Genomic DNA, 12,967 nt, shown 5'->3' with positions numbered 1-12,967 from the left:
TAGATTCAGAGCTCGCGTGTTTACAAAACGACAAGGGGCCAAAGATGTTAAAAAGCCGCAGTTATTTTTCTAAAAAATGAGCTGTTTTTGTTCCATTTTATTTACAAAGTACCAAAGTAAATATTAAGTGCGACACTACAAACAAAACCACTGTCGGCCGATTTCCTATGATTAATATAAGAATTAACAAACCAGAAAACCCATATATTTTATAACAATGAATTTTGCATGCCCCCTGTTATCTTGGACGATAGATCCCTCTTTTAAAATTAGAGAAAAATAAAGAAAACTTTCTTTCTCTTTCTCTCTTTCCCTCTCTCTTGTTTAAATATAATTTTAAGGGGGGTTTATTAACACAAACGTAATAACCCCTCCCTTGGAGTGTACGAGACTGACCAAGTGTATACAAACACAGCCAGGGACAGCTGTGAGGATTTGCTATTCACCGTGTTCTTAAACAATCTGTAACATCAACAATCTGCAGGCACAGAAAAGATACACTATTTATAGGTAGACAACCAATCAGTGGTTTAAACAATGTCACAAATTAACACATACTTGACTATATTTCTTATGTATACTAAATGAAGTCAGCAGAATTTTCAAGTGTTTAAAGATCGCTTATGCCGTAAAGGTATGAAAAATATTATCATAAGAATTTACCAGTCAATTTGCTAATTTTATACTTGATTTGTTAATTGTGTCAACCGTCCATTGTCCAAAATGAAGGATCATCGTTGTGGTGGGAAGTGAAGTGATCGGCCGATATCAGTCCCTATTAAAACCGCCCTTAAATGAACCCACAAGAAGACTTTGAAAGTATTATCTAACTGTCATAAATTGGTCAAAATCACTTTTTGCCTTCATGTTTGAAATTCCTGATCTTGAAATTTAGAAATTAATGTTAAACAGCGTTAATTGCCATCATATTCAATTCCAAATAAGAAGAGTTGTCAAAGATTCTAATGCTCATACATTTCCTTGTAGATTAAATTTAAAAAAAAGAAATAAAAACTTGTTTGAGCGTGTTTTATTAATGGATATGGACATGTTGAAACAATATTCTTGTTTGTCTCAGTATGCAAATTATATCAAAATTTCATATTGAACAACTTATATTTCATTGGTACACTTAAGCTGACAACGAAATAAGAAGGTTGATTTTTGTAATCCTTATACTTGAGGCATTAGATATCACTTATCGTTGGTAGATGGAAAATTAAGAAAAAATCTTTGATCTTTTTTTTTGCTATTACTAATATTTTTCTTTGCATATTTATCAGATCAATTTGTTGGAGGGAAAACGGAGTCTGAATATCAACATCTCCTTGAGACAATTCCGAATGTCTAACGAGGAAATCATCCAACTTCTCCGAGAGGGTCCGAGCGAAAAGATAGGTGCAGAAAAACTCCGAGGCCTTCTGAAGATAATGCCATATTCCGACGAGGTGAATGTTAATTATATTCATTAAAGAGGAGTAAACATGAATTGATTGTTTTCCTTTGATATGAATTTCTTTGATCAGTCAAGTTTAATGTTACGCTAAATATTCCATTAATTTTTGTTCCCTGTCATATAGATTGAGTTACTAAGAAGTTACGAGGGCGACAGAGAGAAGCTTGGAAGCGCCGAGAAATTCATGCTATGCTTAATGGATCTTCCCCAGTATGTAAAGCATTTCTCTGTACATGTGTATGATTTCCTTACTGATAAAGAGGGTTTGAGAAACTATAAACTAGTTCAATTTTATTTTTAAATTCCTTATATGTTTTTAATTTTAATTTTATTTGTTGCTGTATGACAGCTATAGGATACGAATTGAAGGAATGTTGATCAAGGAAGAATTCACCAATGATATGGAATGGGTCCGCCCAGCAATTGAAGCAGTTATCACTTCCGCCAAAGGTACAATTTCTGGACAACATTTTCATCCATGAGCACCTGCTATTTTTAAATGTGCATTGTCTATACATGGAGAATAAAAATAGTTAAACCCAACCATGCACTGTCATTTTGCATGGTTATTGTGAAAATTAAAAAAAATATATGTCGGTACGCTAACTAACACTTATGTTTTAATTGTGTAATTTTCATTTTATGTATTGTGTTGGGTTTTTTTTACAGATATTAAAGGAAATACAAATCTCCACGAAGTCCTATACTTAGTGCTTTTGGCAGGGAACTATTTAAACGCGGTAAGCTGCAACACCAATATTTCTGTCGACCATTTCACGGTCAATTCCTCCGCCTCAAAAGTTAAGCCCCCATCTACTAAATGTTTTCATATTTACTCTGGAGAGTTAATCCTATTTTGATAAAAATCAAAGTTTTGTGATTCTTTGATATAAATGCTGGGAAAATTTTCACTCTGTTTTTCCTCTAACAATGAAATGTGCATTTTTGAAGTTACTTATTTTAATTCCTTTCAACAATATATTTTTTAATGTTTAAGCTTAGCAGGAAAATCTCCAACGAAAATTATCTTTAAAAAACCAAGCATTGATATCTTTTGGCATGACATCTATTTGAAATTGTGTTTTAGTTTAAAAAAAAAATAATCAAATACGCCGTGAGGAATTAAATATGTCTTAAAGAAAACCATTTTGCAACTTTTTCTTGCCGCCTCTGATGTTTTACATTTGAATATACTTTACAGGCAAATTCCAGCATAGGCGATGCTGCCGGATTCAAACTTTCCTCTCTGATTAAACTGACAGACACACGGGCAAACAAACCAAGAATGAATCTCATGCATTATGTTGTGATGGTAAATACTAAACTTCGCCGCGCTCATTGTAGTTTAAAGATTTCCAAAAAATATCTTTGTCGCCTCCAAAATCATGTTTGTATTTGAATATTTAGACTTCGATATGAATAAATAGATTCTGTTTATAGACAAATCAATCTTCTGTTCACAGCAAGCTGAGGAAAAGAACCCCAAATGCTTAGAGTTTGCAAATGAGATGAAGTACCTTAAAGACGCCTCTTTGTAAGTAGACTGCTTAAATCCAATCAATCAAAACGTGATCGATACATAATTGTTCAATGGTAATACATGTACATGTTGGAATTTTTCTGAATCTTTTTAGAGCTTCCGTGGACAATTTGACAACTGACATCAATAGTCTCGCCAATAAACTGAAGAATCTGTCTGATCAAATGACGAACGTGAATCAAGAATTCAGGGACCAGATGGCCGAATTCTTGCAGGTAACAGTCAACTAAATTCAATGAAAACAAACAAACAAACAAGCAAATAAACAAACAAAACACTGCTAGAAGCTTTTTCTTATAATGACTTCACATTTGATATCTATTTTTATAAGGATGCGAAATCTGAAATTGAGGACCTTCAAGAAGATTTGAAAGACATTGAAGGCCTTCGGTGCGAACTGGCCGATTTCTTCTGCGAGGATGTCAAAACTTTCAAATTGGAAGAGGCTTTCAGAACCATGCAAACGTTTTGTGAACGATTCAAGAAAGCTATGGAGGTATTGAATATATGAAAAACTTGGTTACTTATTTTATAAGATTCTGCATATTTGATTACAACATTTATAGAACTGTTATATAAATATTGATTTTTTTAATTCAGGAAAATAAACAGAGAAAGAAAAATGAAGAAAAGGCAATTAAACGTGAAAAACAAAAACAAGAAGAACGAAACAGGAAGAATTCCGGTATGTACCCATATTTTACCATCCTCCGGATGGTCTTTTTGATTTGTTATGTTTTGCTACAATTGGCGATAGCTATACTCAAAGTCTATACTGTCTTGAATTACAGCTGAGATGCGTGCTAACCCTGATCAACAAAACCAAGGCAACGGCAGCAGCAATGATGGATCCATTGTCGATATGCTTCTCGCAGACGTTCGTAGTGGATTTGCAAATCGAAAATATGGAGACAGTAACTTTTCCGTGACAAAAGTGAAGAAAGTGAATCTTGATGGAAATGACAATGTTACCGACACAAAGCCTGGTTTTGTTAGAGGCGGATATGGCAGAAGGAGCATGCGCAGCAAAAAGAAACAAGAAGAGGAGGATTTTGCTGATTCAGAAAGTACTTGCAGTAGTCTCGAAGATGCAACGGATTTCAAGAAATCTGAAGGTGTGAATAAAAACGAGTCTTTAATGAACATCCTCACACAGCCCGACGATAAACCAGACCAGCCTCAATTTGAGCGATATGGATCCTTGCGTCGGCGGCGTCAAGAACGGAAAGAGAATAGAAATCTTTTGGATGTTTTTCAACGCGAACGCGCACCTTCTCCAAACGTTGAAACTTCCAAACCACTCAATGAGACTAAACGTGCTGTAACCCCTTCTGCTGAAAAATCTGTGGTAAATGAGTTTGACATGAGTGATACACCGTTCAGAAGGACAAAAAGCATGTATGATCGATCGACTCGAAATTCAGCAAAAGCTTCCAGCGAGTCAAAGGATAGCGAGATTGTAGATAGACTAAGAAGAAAGCTTGGAAAACGGGATTCTTCTGTTTCTCCTACACCGGAAACACCAGCAAATCTTTCTTTAAATACAACAAAAGAAGACAATACAGAAGACCATCGAGCACGTTGGAGGAGTGGCATCACACCAGTAGAGGGGAATCGAAATCTTCCAATCATTGACGAAAAGGTGCGACTTGAGACCCCGACAAAAGAGCTGGAAAAAGCATCGCAACAAGAAGTGACTCAAGAATCAGAAAATGCTGTAGAGCGTACGCGATCACAGATGGCTCGGCGGCTGAGCAAGAGAAATACCATGGATCCGTCTGAAATTAAACATCTCCTAGAAATAGCAGAAAAGAATAACAAAAACGAAGGCACGCCTCAGACTGCTGATGACCAAAAAGTTTCCGTGTCTGTAAAAACACAGTTAAATCGTCGGTGGATGAGTGACTTGGACAGAAAAGACATTGACCAAGTACTGAAAGCTATAGAGGATTCAGAAACAAAGAAAGAGACAATAGATAATAAAAAGGCTACTGATGAAACTGCTCTGGAAAGACAGGTGTCATCAACGAGTAAACAGGAAGAATCAAATACTGGTGGAGAGAGTGAAGCATTAAAAGCAAAACGCAAGATTCGTAAACAGCGGTCCAATTTGTCATTAGAAGATGTGAAACAGGCTTTGCATTCCACTAAAATAACAGAAGTGAATAATATTAAAAACTCGCAAACCCAAGAACATACAAATACCAACCGTGATTCTACACCTCCTCCCGAACTGCCTCCCCGTCGATCAAAACAGAATGAAGTATCGGAGGAGAATAAAGTCGAACATGAAAAGAAACCAAAGAGAGAGTCCTCTAACTTAAGCAAAGCTGCTAAAATGGCTGCTAATCGCAAATTTCGAAGTAAGCGTTTCGGTGATAAAGATCGATCATCTGACGGCCGTTGGAAAAGTGATGTACAAAAGGATAGCGTTGACGAAGCCTTAAAGGAACATGGAATGAGTCGATCGAAATCGTATGATGAATCAGTCGCTCGTAAAGCATTGGGTGAGAAGGGAGGATTTTCACTTGTTAACCTGCAAATCGTTAACGGTGAGAAGATGAAATTCAGACGAAGTGCTGGACGACTTGATTCAGAAAGTAAAAGAGGAGCCAAGTATTTTCCAAGCAGTGATAGCGAAACGGATAACATTCCGGACGGAACATCATCTCCTAGAAGACCTTCCAGCTCCAAAAGTGACAGTCCCAAAAGTTCTAGTCGACTATCGATCAAATCTACAAGCACGTCAACAGAGACACTCAGATGCGATACACCTTATAGTGAAGCAGATGCTTCATCGCCAGAACAGAAGCGCAGAAACTCCTCGCTGCAAGACACGCCTATAGACAATTCAGCAGATGCGCCAGTTCCTCCACAGCGTTCAAAACGAACCATGGCTTTCGAGGAAGACGGTTCCGAGACTGCACCACAATCAGATAAACAAAACCCTTCTGTACCGGTGGATGAATTTGACAATTCTCCAATGGCGATCATGTCAAAATGGAAACAGAGACGCTCAACACAACGTAAAAGTGTATATGACAATCTTTCTGATCACGAAAATCCTATCTCACCCAGATTTACAAAAACAAACGATTCTTTCACATTTGATACCAACACTCATGGTAGCCCCCGTTCGCACCCGGGCATAACTGTAGTACACAAATCGGAGAGTAGTGGAGATTCTACATCAATTCGATACGATGTTGGATCCCGCTGTAGTTATGCCAGCAGTAGTGACAGTGCTCGGGACGAAGGATTTGAAACCATGTCTGGAACTGTGTCTCAAAGAACGTCTTTAAGTAGTACGCTCGAGTCGGAACTGACTCCCACCTTCCCACGAAAACTGTTGAACCTTAAGGCTGCAAAAAGCGTGTCGCATGAGGATATAAGTGTGCCACCTAAACAGGAAATTATAGACCCAACTGTACAGAAGCAATCGGAGCTTGATGCACGTAAACAGAGAACGGAATCATGGACAGAAGCAGTGGTGGCTACTACAACAAACCTAAACAAAGAGTCGTCACTTGACTCCTCTATAGAATATTCAACTTTGTCGCCAGATAGTGGGCACGGTACATCGAAAGAAGACGTCTGGAGTGAGAATATAGACCTTGAAAACACGGTTAAGAGCAAATCGCCTTCAAGCCCTCGTTCATCAACAAAAATGGCACCTTTAGCAACTCCAGAAGATGCTCAACAAATTTCTCCAAGAGAAAAGAGGAACCTTCCTAGTTACATGCGAGGCACCGCAAGCAGCTCCACTAAAAATCGCCCGAGTTCTGCTGGATCAGATTCAAATCGGAGCAAAACAACACGAAAAAGTTTAACAAATCTTAATAAATCTAGGACGAGCGAATCGAATACAAGCATTGCGTCCTCTGTAAGTGGTGTCTCTGAAAGTGGAATTCATTCTAAACCAACTCCAAAGAGGAAGTCAACTTCCAACGTCAGTCAACCTAATTCACGATCCACAACGCCACATCCGCTATCTCGACCGACGACGCCAGCTTCTCATGGAACTTCAAGGCCGACAACTCCTGCAAATAATACTTCCCCATCTAAAACAGCCTCAAAGTTGACGACACGCCACTCTGCCTCATCTTCACCCGGAAAAGGATTTTCTAGAACCCAGTCATTGCGTCTACCAAGATCTTCACGGCCTTCTCTTGGGGATTCGCCAACAGTCGCACAGAAAACAACAACGAAATCGCCATTGCCGACTTACTTGTCTCCGACAGCTTCGTCCAAAGCCCGAAAAGAAAACGAAACGCCTCCACCAGTAGCGCCTCCGAGAACTACGTCTGCAAATAAACCAGCAATTAAGCCCGCTTCAGTGGTAACATCTTTAAAACCAACTCAAAAGAGCACGGATTCTAAACCGAAATCTACGAAAAGTACCGCTGCTCCTAAGACCCCAACTTCTAGAAAACCATCTACGCCTGAAACGGAAAGTACCAAATCAGCTGGTGCGACTAAATCTAAAGTCACATCTCCTCTAACGCGACACGGCAGTCTAAGACTACCACAACGATCAGCAAATAAACTAGTGTATCACGAGGATCCCATTCCCGAAAAGGAAACTTTAAAGGCAGAAAGCAAACCAAAAACTTTAAAAAGTAGACTTGTAGGAAGCAAAGTGAAACCAGAACCAACCGTCAAATCGCCGAATTCTCGAGGTAGCCTTCCTACCGTTGTGGAGCAAACAAGCGAGGAATCGGTCACGACAAACAGCAAAGGGTCAATAATCAAACGCCTCGTTACCAAAACATCGCCAAAAAAATCGACCGAAAAAACTCCTGATAAAAAGACAACAAAAAAGTGAAAACCACAGACTGGGCATGACTTTAAAATCTGTGATAGGTTGTCTTAACGACCGTTAAGTGCCAAACTCGCCGTGAACCTGCCCACGGGTTCACAAAACAGTCGCTGGCCAGAGCGCATGGGCATCGTCTTTCTTCCGGTGGAAATATGAAGACACTTTGGCTGGACCGGAGCGGAATAAATGATAGTGCTACAAAAATCAGTTTTGAAATACATATCAATACAATAAACTGTTGATATTATATTTAATTAGTTGCTACGACACAATATATCTAGAACTACTGACAAACAAAGAATTATTTTCCCAGTATGCTGTAGATCATCTGTAACGATCAACAGCAGCTATTCAGTTCAACATGCGAAGAAATGTTGAGGAGTCTCAAAGTGCATTTACCATGATATTTATTTCCATTTGTGAAGTTCAACTTCATCGACAAAACTTAGTACAATGTGCTTCCATTACTACACAGATTGCTCATTTCCATAGACAATCCATATGCGTCTTATACTTTCATCTCATCCTAGAATAGTGGATGTTTTTGTTATTCGTGTAATACTTATATTAACTCTATTTTGTCAAAAATACTACACATGCATCAATCATAATTTGTTGCCTTTTTGTTACATAATGTTATTATCAATTAAACCTGTACAAAAATTATCGAATGAATTGCTCGTCTTTCCTTATTGATGAGATTGATCAAATGCAAGTAATTGGAAAAACCAAACACATCTGTTTGTTAAATAATTAATTGATAAACATGAAATATTATGCTTTAGATGTCACTTCGAGAGCCTTTAGAAAAAAATTTGCATACAACTTCCTCCAGATCAAGCTCGTATGTATACACCGGAAGAATAAATAGAACTGAGGTGTCGTTTTCAATGTGTCAATAGCACCTGTTAGAAAGAAGATGCCGTCTGTCAAGGTTCTATAATCTGATTACCAAGGTCATGACAAAAAATGCATGTTTGTTTATGAGGAAGAGAAACTTTTGTGTCATTGTGTTTGATGGGAAGCCAAAAACCGGACCGTAGTCATCTGCTGAATGGAGGGTTATTTTTGTGTGAGAAGATGACTCAAGGCTTTCACATGATAATGCGCCTCCTATGGTTCTGATTTCGACAAGTCATCGTTGCTTCAATAGCGGGTCATTAAATTTTTATCGCAGATGTAAACGATGTTAGTTTGATTTCTTTCCTCACTCAGTGAAATTTTTGTCAGGAACAAAGAGATGTATATCCTGTTTATAGATCTTCCTTTACCAAGTTTTGAAGAAGAAAAACTGTGTGCATAAATACCGTCATAATACCATTTAATTGATATCTCAATGGTTTTGAGCGAGTGATTTTCAACACACACATGAATATGATAATTAAATTTAAAAATTGATTCAGAACTAGTACTGACATGAATTAAGACTGTTTATAAAAAGGACACCATTTTCAATCGGAATTGTTTCACAGTCTGAGATCATTGAATATTTTTTAGTACGTTACTGCATAAAACTCAAATTGATAGACTAAAAGTCTACACCAGATTCCATCTTGATTGGTAGCCAGGCGGGATATGTTTGAATACACCTGAATTACAACTGGTACAAATCACAGAACGTTTGCCTCCTGTACATGTGTAATGGTCATTGGCTTCTTCTTAATAAATGGTTATGTACTTTTCTACAATGCACGCTACCTTCATGCAACGTATAAACATCTTATTGTTTAGGTTTTAATTTCATGCTTTGAAAAATTTAAATTGACATGAAAATATGAACAATAATTAATCACACCCCTCCCAGCCTTTCCTAAAGAAAGAAAGTTCGATGCAGGCTTTTATTAAAAGTGGATTGCGGGTTTGTTGACATTCATTTAACACTTTGTAATCTATCAGTATTAATATTATAACTCAGTAGTTTTATCTTCTCTTATGTACTTTAAAATTGTGGGGAAACCGGCATAATTTAGGTCATTAACCCTAACGGCAATAGGAGTAAATAAAAAAAAATCTTAAATTTTAAATTTGGTAATGAAGACGAAAACGAGATTTATCTTTATTAACACTGACCTATAAAATCAAGGCAATAAATGGGAAGTCATTAGTGGGTAGTGATGTACCGGATTTTCTTAAAACGTTTTATAGGAAATAAAACTGACTTCGATACCCTGATAAGCATCGGCTTATTTTTTTAAAATCACTTGCACTATATAGTTTTAAGTCGTTAAATTTGAGTTCAATAGAGGATTGTGATAATATTGTCCTCGGTCATCTTACCATGTACGCTCGCCATTTCCTGATGACGCAGACGATGTTTCATTACATTACTTTTATTATCACTACAATAATTTCCATTCAATAGATGTTATAGCGCTCTCGCTCTCTCTCTCTCTCTCTCTCTCTCTCTCTCTCTCTACCGTCAGTCAGATATATTTGTATTTATCTCAAAATGTCTGTTTTCAAAGCTTATCAATATTCCTTGTAGACTATTGGTAAATGGCATTGGTTACGAACAATGTGTTTACTAGACACTCGAAGTTTTTTTTCAATATCACAGCAAATTGCTCGATCAAACACCCTTTCCATCATATAAATGACTTTTTAATAAATCATGTTATTATTAACTCTTTTTAATAAACCAACGCCCTTGATCATTTTAGGATATGAAATATAGCATATCTGCGATAATCTAGAGGTTGACAACTTCGTATACACATGACGCTCTTGTGTTCAGCACACAAGCAGGTTTACTTATTCCAAATATTTTTAAACAGATTCCGTAGGGTGTTTAAATAAAAAAGAACATGTATACCTTTTGAACAGGTTAAAGGACTTTTTGAAATGTAACTGAAAAATTTGTTTATTTTGGTGGGTGTAAAGTTTAAAGCATCGAACAGATTTAGATAAGCAGGAGTGAGTTGGACATGTTTTAAACGAAATTAGGAGTTCACAAATGGGCGAGGTTAACATTATATTTGAAAATATTGGATACAAAAAATCCAATTTATCAAACCGCTGATTGTCCCCCTTAAATATATTTTACACTACCCCCCTCCTTAACTACCTCAGATCTTCGTTGCAAACCATGCACCGATTCCTTTCAGAGCATTTAAATCGACATAATGGTCGTCGTGAATTTCCTGTATTTCTATGAAATATAAATATACACAAATCACTTTTTATTCATTATCATACTTGATCAGAGCAGTTTTTATGGGCATTTTGTAAAGTAATCCGCGCGTAAGTAACTGTATTAAAACCTTGTTAATACAGTGTCACACAGTATTACATTAATTGCAATTTAATGTGTATAACTGAAATTGACACATCAAAAACAAATTAATTTTCAAATAAAAAGGAATTAATACCATTGCCCATTAAGAGCCTTTCATCCTTTTTAACGGTTGTCGCCAAAGCTCTGCACATAACAAATATTTTTTTAACCAATTATTGACTACAATGTTGCTTACGACTGAACTTTAGGAAAGGAATGGATTTTAAAGTTCCTTACTATTTATTTCTTTAATATTTTGGATGATGGGTATATTTCTATTTAAGTACACAATCTTGATAGATTGCGCGAAATATAATCTTAAACAATATAAGGGGTTCATGTCCCTTTCGTCCAAAAGTCCACCCAAGGGGCAACGAACAGGGCTGAATAAGGGGGTAAGGACATGAAAGAACGAGCTGAAAAGCCAACTAGAAACACATATAATTCTATTACTCTTGTAGGTGTGTAAATATTTCCACAGTTTGTAATGAGATTCGCTTTCAATAAGTTGTCTTCTCACCGTCAAATACTCTACTGGGAAATTATCAGAAGGACAATGTTTTTAATAATTTGGGGTCAAATATCGCAATACTTAGAAACTCCCTTCTTTGAAACAGAAAAAGAGTTCACGGTAATTTACCAGACATTAACCTTCTTTTAAACAAATATTGGAACTAGAGATGAATCGATGGCGATATAGGGGGCTTTATTTTTTTACCTGGACCTCCGTGTTCTGTATTGCACCGAATAGCAAAAGAGCCGTAAAACCCGCGGGGGTCCGCTCATAAATATTCATACATATATTGTGTGGAGGTTTGAGAATTGAGTTTTTATGTTGTAGATAAGCGAAAAATGCCTTTGTAGTTGTTAATCGATCTATCCATAGCCTAAACAACATCCTGTGACAAGACTACAATAATTCTTCTTCCCTTTTTTAACCTAAAAAGACACAATCTGAAAGTGGGGTGTATATGCCAACCCACGGAGAAACATAAGACATTCGTTCTTTTCAAAATTTCTCTCGCCCTCGCCAATCCATTCCTCTTTCTATCTCTGCAACCAAATTCACCCCAAATAGACTATACGGTTGCCGGGTTCAAAACAATGCCTTGCAAGGATCAGTAACACATCATCACATATACATGCAATAAAGGAGTAACCAAGATGAGGGGATCACATAGATGAAGTTTCCCCAACCTTCTCAGAGCAACCAACACAGTGGCCTACGGCGGAGCTAGATATATAGCTCTAAAGAGAGCAAGCTAAAGCTCTGTCATGTTGTAAATTTGTATAAATTTACTGCCACCTGGTAAATTCAAAATTTACAACATGACAGCTCCGACATTGGCTTCTTACAGCGTAATAGACAAACTCGACGTACACAATATTAAAGAAGGACTCCGATTTCACAAAAAAAAAAATCATATCTTTGAGAAAAAACTCAGACTTACTTTTTTTTGTGAAATCGGAGCCAGGAACTGTACATATTTGAAATGACGCCATCATTATCAGCATAAAGAGCTGGTCAGTCTGAGCCATGTTCCCTCTATCATTATACTGCGTCTTGCACGAAACTAGAAACAGTTGACATATTTGGTTCTGTGTATATTTTTTTTTTGGTCTCCATACGCTACCTAAGCGATGTTACGTTTAGGAACGGTTTCATTGTGTGTAAAAAAAAAAGTGTTCCTTGTTGCACTACGTACACCCTAGATTAGGGTATATTCGAAACAGACCCCAGATTTGTTTGAGTCCTTATAATAAAAGTTTACCCTGTAGTATAATTGTACTTTATCACAAAACTTCTAATAGCTTCTGTATATACAGATCTATTATAAGTGGACTAACATCACTTTCTGTGAACAAAAAGCGATCTCT

At 37.0% G+C, this 12,967-nt stretch overlaps 1 protein-coding gene across 4 annotated transcripts in view; it reads left to right on the top strand.

The window, feature by feature from the left end:
• Positions 1–8,481, top strand: part of LOC105327750 (formin-J) — a 52,462-nt gene extending 43,981 nt beyond the window's left edge. For all 4 annotated transcript variants that reach the window (XM_066074978.1, XM_034444829.2, XM_034444827.2 and 1 more), the window contains 10 exons: positions 1,284–1,448; positions 1,581–1,666; positions 1,806–1,906; positions 2,126–2,196; positions 2,658–2,768; positions 2,920–2,990; positions 3,091–3,211; positions 3,328–3,492; positions 3,597–3,681; positions 3,788–8,481. In XM_066074978.1, the coding sequence (XP_065931050.1) occupies positions 1,284–1,448; positions 1,581–1,666; positions 1,806–1,906; positions 2,126–2,196; positions 2,658–2,768; positions 2,920–2,990; positions 3,091–3,211; positions 3,328–3,492; positions 3,597–3,681; positions 3,788–7,821 (5,010 nt within the window). In that variant the 3' untranslated portion in view covers positions 7,822–8,481. The remainder of the gene's footprint in view (positions 1–1,283; positions 1,449–1,580; positions 1,667–1,805; positions 1,907–2,125; positions 2,197–2,657; positions 2,769–2,919; positions 2,991–3,090; positions 3,212–3,327; positions 3,493–3,596; positions 3,682–3,787) is intronic.
• Positions 8,482–12,967: the final 4,486 nt, after the last annotated feature.

The sequence above is a fragment of the Magallana gigas genome, chromosome 2, assembly GCF_963853765.1.
Source record: "Magallana gigas chromosome 2, xbMagGiga1.1, whole genome shotgun sequence".
NCBI lineage: Eukaryota > Metazoa > Mollusca > Bivalvia > Ostreida > Ostreidae > Magallana > Magallana gigas.
The sequence above is the reverse complement of the archived record's forward strand: the minus strand, read 5'-3'. Positions and strand labels throughout refer to the sequence as shown.